The 8,278-nt window shown below is 52.9% G+C and overlaps 1 protein-coding gene across 1 annotated transcript; it reads right to left on the bottom strand.

Annotated features, from left to right (window-relative positions):
* Positions 1 to 268: 268 nt before the first annotated feature.
* On the bottom strand, positions 269 to 1,204 carry LOC132321463 (olfactory receptor 14C36-like). Its single transcript, XM_059834958.1, has one exon. It carries the CDS (start codon positions 1,202 to 1,204, stop codon positions 269 to 271), a length of 936 nt encoding a protein of 311 aa, XP_059690941.1.
* Between the last annotated feature and the right edge of the window lie 7,074 nt (positions 1,205 to 8,278).

Genomic DNA, 8,278 nt, shown 5'->3' with positions numbered 1-8,278 from the left:
TGTTGTTGGCCGGAGCTTTACAAGGAAAGCTCAGCCGTCAGGCACTGCACTCAGGAGATTGCCTTTTATTTCAGAGATGCTATTAGAGAGGCCAGACGTGACACAGCGTTCAACATATTTGTGAAAGGGTCAGACACAACAGGACCAAGCCTCAAGAGCAGTGGTATGAACCCCAGCAATTACTGCCAGGTAGGATTATCATAGGGGAAAAAAGCACAGTCCTGGGCTAAGAGAATCCCTGGGCACTCCGCAGAGAAGGGGAGGCAGGTTATTGTTGATGGAGAAATGTCCATTGCATCAGTTTCCTTAGGGCCTCCTTCAGCTCCACGTTCCTCATGCTGTAGATGAGGGGGTTCACTGCTGGAGGCATCACCGAGTACAGAACCGCCATCACAAGGTCCAGGGATGGGGAGGAGATGGAGGGGGGCTTCAGGTAGGCAAATATGCCAGTGCTGAGGAACAGGGAGACCACAGCTAGGTGAGGGAGGCAGGTGGAAAAGGCTTTGTGCCGTCCCTGCTCAGAGGGGATCCTCAGCACGGCCCTCAAGATCTGCACATAGGACAGAACAATGAAAACAAAGCACCCAAAAGCAAAAGAAACACTAACCACAAGAACCCCAACTTCCCTGAGGTAGGCGTCTGAGCAGGAGAGCTTGAGGATCTGTGGGATTTCACAGAAGAACTGGTCCACAGCATTGCCTTGGCAGAGTGGTAGTGAAAATGTATTGGCAGTGTGCAGCACAGCATTGAGCAACCCACTGCCCCAGGCAGCTGCTGCCATGTGGACACAAGCTCTGCTGCCCAGGAGGGACCCGTAGTGCAGGGGTTTGCAGATGGCAATGTAGCGGTCATAGGCCATGATGGTCAGAAGACAATACTCCCCTACAATCAAGAACAGAAAGAAAAAGACCTGGGCAGCACATCCCAAGTAGGAGATGGCCCTGGTGTCCCAGAGGGAATTGGCCATGGCTTTGGGGACAGTGGTGGAGATGGAGCCCAGGTCGAGGAGGGAGAGGTTGAGGAGGAAGAAGTACATGGGGCTGTGGAGGTGGTGGTCGCAGACTATGGCGGTGATGATGAGGCCATTGCCCAGGAGGGCAGCCAGGTAGATGCCCAGGAAGAGGCAGAAGTGCAAGAGCTGCAGCTGACGCGTGTCTGCGAATGCCAGGAGGAGGAACTGGGTGATGGAGCTGCTGTTGGACATTTGCTGTTTCTTGGTCTGGGGCTCTGTCCAAACAAGGAAAAGACAGGAGAAAATTAGGACAGATTTCTCTGAGAAAACCCACTCCATTTTTCATAGCAACTCCCCCCAGTTGGAATGCATTTCCTTTCTCTAGTTTGTGCTGGCTGAGTGTGCTGTGAGGACCAGGAGCTCTGCCCTTCTGCTGCTGAGGAGTCAGCTTTGCTCTGCTGCAGTGGGTACATGGGAGCTGACTTGTGACATCTCCGATGTTCACAGGGGATGTCAGATGTAATCCATCTTTCATAGAAAATTTCAATATCTGCACTCATGGCTGGGAAGGACGTGGGCTGTGAAAGAGAGGCTCAGCATGACTTTCTTATAACTTTGTCTGTGTTTTTTCACAGGGCTGCAGTGTCCATCAGTCCTTTTCCCATCTGCCCTGTGTTTTCATTTTGCCACCTTGAAGACGACTTCACACACAAATTAATCTTTTAAAAAAACCCTAAACCTGGACTCTGATGAGACCAGAGGAGTCCTGTTTCAAAGAACAGCTCTGCAAACTCTTCTCCAGCCCAGCCCAGAGGTGGAGGTGTGATGGAGAGGGCAGGACACGATCCCTCCCAGAGAGAAACAACTGACTCTGCGAGGAGAGTGCCGACCCCCAAGGAAAGGCTCCGCACTCCCGAGGATCCCACAGCAGAGCTGCGCCTTTCTGGGGGGCAGCCTGCAAGCCCTGCAGGACAGGCAAAGCAGAGACTCGGGGGTCCCTCCGATGGGAGGTTCTACAGAGAGAGTCAGCTCATTGCCCCGCAGACAGTGCCCAGCAGACATCTGCAGGGAAACACAGAAAGAGAGCTGCCTGAGCGCACCCTCCCCCTGTGCTTGTTTGCAGTGTCCTCCCACTCCCCGTCCCTGTCTCTGCTGCCTGCAGCTGTCCCCACCAGGAGCTGGTTCTCTGTCCCCAGTGTCTCCTCCCTGGCAGTGCTCACAGAGCCCATCCCACCCGCTGCCTGCTCAGCTCTGCCCTGCAGAGCCCTCCCTGCAGCAGGACACTGCCCAGGGGCATCTCTGGGTGTGCAGGCTCTGAGGGGAACATCAGACCAACCCTGGCGAGGCTGGAAAAGTGACACTGATGCTGTCTGTGACCACGGCATGGTGATTTCCAATACTCCCCGCTTTATTCACCTCTAAGAGGAACAGACTTGGAATTTCAGTGCCTCCTCCAGAAATGAGAGATTAATTTCTACGTGCAATCACCCACCCAGACAACCCAGAGGAGAAGAGTGAAAGACCAGGATCCTTCCCTTTCAGGCAGCCCCTGCCTTGCTGTGCTTCCTGAAAAGTCTCCTGGGAAGATCCTGCAGTGATGTGGAGCTGAGGGCAGCCCTGACCCACACAGCACCCTCTCAACAGCAGAAGCACCCTGCCATTGCACTGGTCTCTCCTTCCACCCCCAGCTTCTCCCCACAGCGCCGTGGGGAGCTCCCCGGGCAGGCTGAGTGCTGACCCTGGCAGGCGGCAGAGTCCCTGCCCCAGCACCCAGCCCCGGGGGTGCAGGGACCCTGCTCGGAAGGACAGCCCTGGGCACCCCTGGCTGCACACCCACCTTCACACCCTGCAGCCGTCCCTGGCAGAAGGCAGCCCTCATGCCCTGTCCCTCTGATGGTGCAGCAGGGAAGCCCTGCTCTGGGGCACCTCCTCCTCCTCTATACAGGAGTGACATTCCTGGGTACCATGCCAGCTTTACGAGAGCCCTCCATGAACTGCAGCTGCATTGCCCTGCAGCCAGAGACTTACCATGTCAAGGGCTGTGAAGATTTCTCCTCCAGTGACCTCACCTCTGTCCTCCCATTCCACACTGCCTTTAACCTCCCTCTGCCTTGATCCTCTCCCCTCGGTGCCTGCAGGCAGTGCCCTCAGCCCTGCTGCGCTCTGCAGAGGAGCTGCTCCTGGGCAGAGCTGTCTCTCCGCAGTGCTGCCCGCTTGCCATGAGCTCCCTCCATCCCAGGAGCCCGGCACAGCTCAGCAGCAGAGGACCATCTCAAGGGGTTTTAATGACCCCTCGGGTGGGTTTGGTGCAGAGTCCATGAACCTCAGACAGTGAGAGGGAGTTGAAGAAACCTCTCAAGAAGTCACTGTCTGATGCAATCTCCACTGTTTCTTGGAGTGTTAATGGGTCCCACGGAGGGACATTGCTGACAAAGCCTCCCCAGGGGCTGCTTAGAGCAGAAAACTCCAGGCAGTGATGACAGGTAGGCAAAGGCAATGTGAAGGAAGAGATTCTGAGGAACCCTGGATGTGTTACCTAAAGGCAAAGGGCCAAGCTCTGACCCCCAGCCCCTGGGAAGGGAGATCCGGTCCCTCACACATTGCTCAGGGCTCTTCCTGGGGCGGTGTGATGTGGGGATGGGCAATGCCCAGGGCAGGACTACGGTAGGATACCTCCCAGGCTCCCAGGTGGGGAAGGGGAGGCAATGAGCCCCGAGTGCTGTAAGGACAAGGTGCTTCCTCATGGGTGTCAGTGGCAGAGACAACAGCCACAGCCGAGGAGGGAAAGAGCTGATCTCTCTTGGGGGCTTTTCCGACTTTCTCCATCCCTCTCTCATCTCCACCATTGGCTGTCCTACGGTCTCCCACACCTGCACCTCTTTCTCTGCAGGCTGTAGACATCCACCCTGCTACCCCACCTGGCTCTCACCTGAGCATCTTCCTTTACTGATATCTCTCCATCCTTCCTCGTTGTCCCTTGCAACACAAAGCCTTGGGTTGATCCAGTCTCCCTCTGGGTGACTTCTTACACCACAGCACTGCCCTTCGAGTGACATTTCTCTTTCCTCGTGTCCAGTCTGGACCTCTCCAGCTGCACTTTGTGCTTTAAGTTCTTCCTCATGCCGTTTCCCACCATGAAGAAAAGCTCCATCATCTCTGAAACCACCTTTCCAGCAGTCTCAGGCTAATCCTATACTGCTCTGAGTCTCTCTGCCACTGGACCAAAGCTGCCCAGATCCCTCAGCCGCCCCATACAGGTCATGTGCACCCGGTCCCGTACCCCATCTTGGCAGACCTGCACTCGACACTCTCTAGTTCCTCCTGACTTCTCCAAATTGGGGAGCCACCCACTGGGACACACCCATGTGTGTGGAGCCACACCAGTGCTGAGTCAAGGGGGATGATCACTCAAGTTGTCTGGGTGGCCCACACTCCTCCTAACACAGCCCCACGTGCAGCTGCCCTTGTTCATAGGGACCGTACGCTACTGGTTGTAGGGCATCCCTCGTAGTGCCCAGGCCCTTCTCCTCAGCTGCTCACGTCCCAGCCTGTCCTGATGTATGGGGTTATTCTCCCCACGCCCCCCACCACTGCAGCTCGGATGCAGAAATGTTGAACCATACGACTGTCACAGAGTTCCTTCTCTTGGGCTTCCCCTCCCTCCACCATCCGGAGCGCCTCATGGCAATCGCTCTCCTGGCTTCGTACCTGGTGATCTTAGGGACAAACCTGCCGATCATTCCCTCGTTCTTGCTGAAAGAGACCTCCACAGTCCCACATACTTTTCCCTCTGTAACCTCTCCTGTTTGGAGGTTTTCATCACCATATCCATCATACCCAAAGCCGTAGGAAACTTGTGCATGGCCAGCAAAGCCATGTCCTGCCCAGGCTGCTTAACTCAGTGCTACTTCTACTCCCTTCTGGGCTGCGTCTTCATGTATGTCCAGCCTTCAAGTCACCACATTTCCTGAAACAAGGCAGTGGCCCTTCTCAACACACTGCCAACTCCTTTGCTGAGTCCCTTTATTTTCAGCCTCAGGAACCAGCTGATGAAAGATGCTCTCAAGGCAGGTTTCAAGAGAAGTGGGATAATCTTCAGAAACCACTTTTCCACCTCAGAAGAGGTGTTGTAAGTGGATTTTGAAAGGGGAGAGGGGTGGGGAGGGCAAACACATGGTTATGATGCATCTGCAGAAATGAGACCTCTCTTTCTTAGCAGTGTAAGATCTCCTTAATCGAATATCACAACAGACTCTCTTCTGCAACACATCCTCATAAGACGACCCTACATAGCAATGCCTTTCAAATGACCTACAAGCACTTTACAAACCCTGGTGAATACCACAGTGGCATTTTCTAAGCGTGCAAACCAAGACAGAAAGCAACAAGCAGAGGACTTCATCCCTCCATGGCACACCCAATTCTCAACAAGCTTCACCCTCCTCCAGTTCTCATGCAACTTCGCCTTGCTCCTAAATCTGGCTTCCTGATTATTCTGGTGGCAGATCTTTGCTGAACCTCTTAGTCTTTAGGAAATGACAGAAAATAGGTGGAACACAATGAAGAGAACAATAACAGCTTGCTTTCTGGACCAAGTGGCACTTACATCTCTGTTAACCTCCTGGTCAGAACAAAAACATGCCTGAAATTCAGTCCAGTTGAACTGTTGAGAATGACCTCTCTTCTAATTTGGTCCAGAATCTGGAATATTGGTCAGGAATGTAGTTTGGAGTAACAGTGCACCTGTCTCCACAACAAGTTTGGTGAAATAAATGTCCATTCCTTGACACAATGCTCCCTGAGCCAATACTTCAGCTAATCCAGCACATTCAGAGGAATTAGCTTGTTCAGACATAGACTTTTATAACTTTAATGTCTAAAAACATGAGTTCATTGTCTGGCATCCTGTGATAGCAGGGAAGATCAGCACTCTAGAAGGTGTTATCATCTCCTCCTACAGTGGTCTTCAGGAGAACTGTGCTTAGCATAGACTTGGCAGCTTAGTTTTCCCATAGGTAATGCCAAGTGCCCTGAGCCACATACCGGGCAACGTGTGATCATTTACAGAAGGGATGGACTCTTGCTCAGCAGGGCCATCCTTTGAAGACATGAGGGTTACAACTGTACCTTAAAGTCTCTCCAAAATTAAAAGGAAACCTCTCCTCTTCTCTAATCCCTGCCACAGTGTTGCCATTTTGTGCCAGTGGCTCTTTGCACAGTGGCAGCTATGAAGGGAGACCATGTGTCTTGGTACAGTCCTGTCCTGCCTGTCTTCTCATTCCAGCTCCTCTTTCCTTAGATACCCTCTCTGTGTCCTTGACACTGCTGAACCCAGATACAGGCAGCGTGGTGGTCAGTGCAGTCAGAGCTGTGGGGCATAAGCTAATGGGCACTCACACACCTCAGTGGACAGGCAGAGGTTGGGGCAGAGTGTATGGGGCCAGGGTGCCAAGACATGTCCCTTATGTTCTCAACTCTCTTAATCTCTCGCTGTCTCTTTCTCCATCTTGCTCGTATCTTAGGGATCCATCTCTATCCCTCAGCTCTCTCACAGTTGTCTCTCAGCCATCTACATGGGATATGATTTAGAGCGAGCAGGGAATCTGAAGCACCCTCCCCATGGAAGCACCTTCTGGACCAAGGCACCCCAGTGTAGGTGGGGTGAATCACTGAGTAAAAGGGCTCCTCCACTCCGGGAGCACTCTGGGCTGTCTAGGTGACTGCCTCGGCCATCTTCAACTCGCTGTAAAGGTATAAATTTTGAGAAAGTTCTTCCTCAGAGTGAAGAAACAGTCCATGGCACGATGCATTGCCCTAAAGGCTTTTTTTGCATGATGGAGCTTTTCTGTCGGGCCCCTCTTTCTGTTGCTTGAAAGCGGGACTTGGCTAACGCCTATGCTGGGTACTACGGGGAATAACTTCATGCGTCATAATGTAATGTGAGCAAATGAACATTCTCTTTCATTACACAGAAATAGGCACCTCAATGCGGCAACTCATCTCTCTAATGAGAGGAGGTTCTTCCAAGAAGAGCAGTTTGGCCCTCTCAAATAACCTGTTCCTGCCCTTTCACGAGGAATGGAGCCCCTAAGCCAAGTGTGAATTCAGTCAGAGGAGGGAAAACCTCCATGTTGTCTCTGGCAGTGACTACTTCCCAATTCCTTTGTCCAACAAACACAGAAGCGCATGCCCTTCCTCAGGTTTCCTTCCTGACAGGTGGGGAAAAGAAAGTCCTGCAGCACTTCATAGAGAAAGAAGAATGGGACACGTGGACATCACCAGTGGAGTTCCTCCTCCTGCTGGGACTGAGTAATGTCCCCAAGCTTCAGGCGCCTCTCTTTCTCCTCTCCCTCGGGATCTACATCGTGATGGTGTTTGTTAACATCCTCATTGTTGTGCTGGTGCTGGCAGATGGACATCTTCACACTCCCATGTCCGTCTTCCTGGGGAATTTCTCCAGTGTGGAAATCTGCTACACCTCCACTATCCTGCCCAGGCTGCTGGCCAGCTTCCTAGCCAGGGACAGAACCATTTCTGCTCAAGGCTGCATGGAACAGCTCTTTTTCTTTGGCTGTTTTGCAGGTACCGAGTGCTATCTGCTGGCCACCATGTCCTAGGATCGCTACTTGGCCATCTGTCAAGCCCTGCTCTAGGCAAGCCTCATGAACTGGAAGCTCTGTCTCCAGCTGGTGGCTGGGTCTTGGCTAGCAGCATTGCTCATGTCTACCATAGTCACCGGGCTCTTTTCCAGGTTACAGTTCTGTGCTCCCAATGCCACTGATCACTTCTTCTGTGGTTTTGCCCCATTGCTAGAGCTTGCCTGCAGTGACACCACGGTGCTTAGGCTGGTTACTTTCAGAGTCTGCTTTCTGGATGTAGTCTTCCCATTTGGACTCACACTGGTATCCGACATCTGCACCAGAGCTGCAGTCCTGAGGATCCCAACCACCATGGGGAGGCAGAAGGCCTTCTCCACCTGCTCCTCTCACCTCATCGTGGTGACCATTTTCTGTGGCACCCTCGTCCTTGTCTATATGACACCAGGACAGCCTCCCTGAGGCAGCTCCATGAAGTCCTCTCCTTTTTCTACACCATCCTCACGCCCCTGGTCAATCCACTCCTCTGCAGCCTGCGGAACAGGGAGGTCAAGGGGGCTCTTGGAAATGCACTCAGAAAAACTGTGGCCTGCCTCGAGAGATCATACATGTTGTGATCCACCAGGAATAAACAGGTGGTGGATCTCTTCTGATCAAGTGGGGACCACTCGTAAGTGCCTCTTTTGTGTACCAGGTATATCTTTAGAAGTGCAGAATCTTGGGACTGGTT

This window comes from Gavia stellata, unplaced genomic scaffold (assembly GCF_030936135.1).
Source record: "Gavia stellata isolate bGavSte3 unplaced genomic scaffold, bGavSte3.hap2 HAP2_SCAFFOLD_42, whole genome shotgun sequence".
NCBI lineage: Eukaryota > Metazoa > Chordata > Aves > Gaviiformes > Gaviidae > Gavia > Gavia stellata.
The sequence above is the reverse complement of the archived record's forward strand: the minus strand, read 5'-3'. Positions and strand labels throughout refer to the sequence as shown.

Coding starts and splice junctions, on each gene's coding strand:
- LOC132321463 (XM_059834958.1), bottom strand. CDS start 1,204: ATGTCCAACAGCAGCTCCATCACCCAGTTCCTCCTCCTGGCATTCGCA.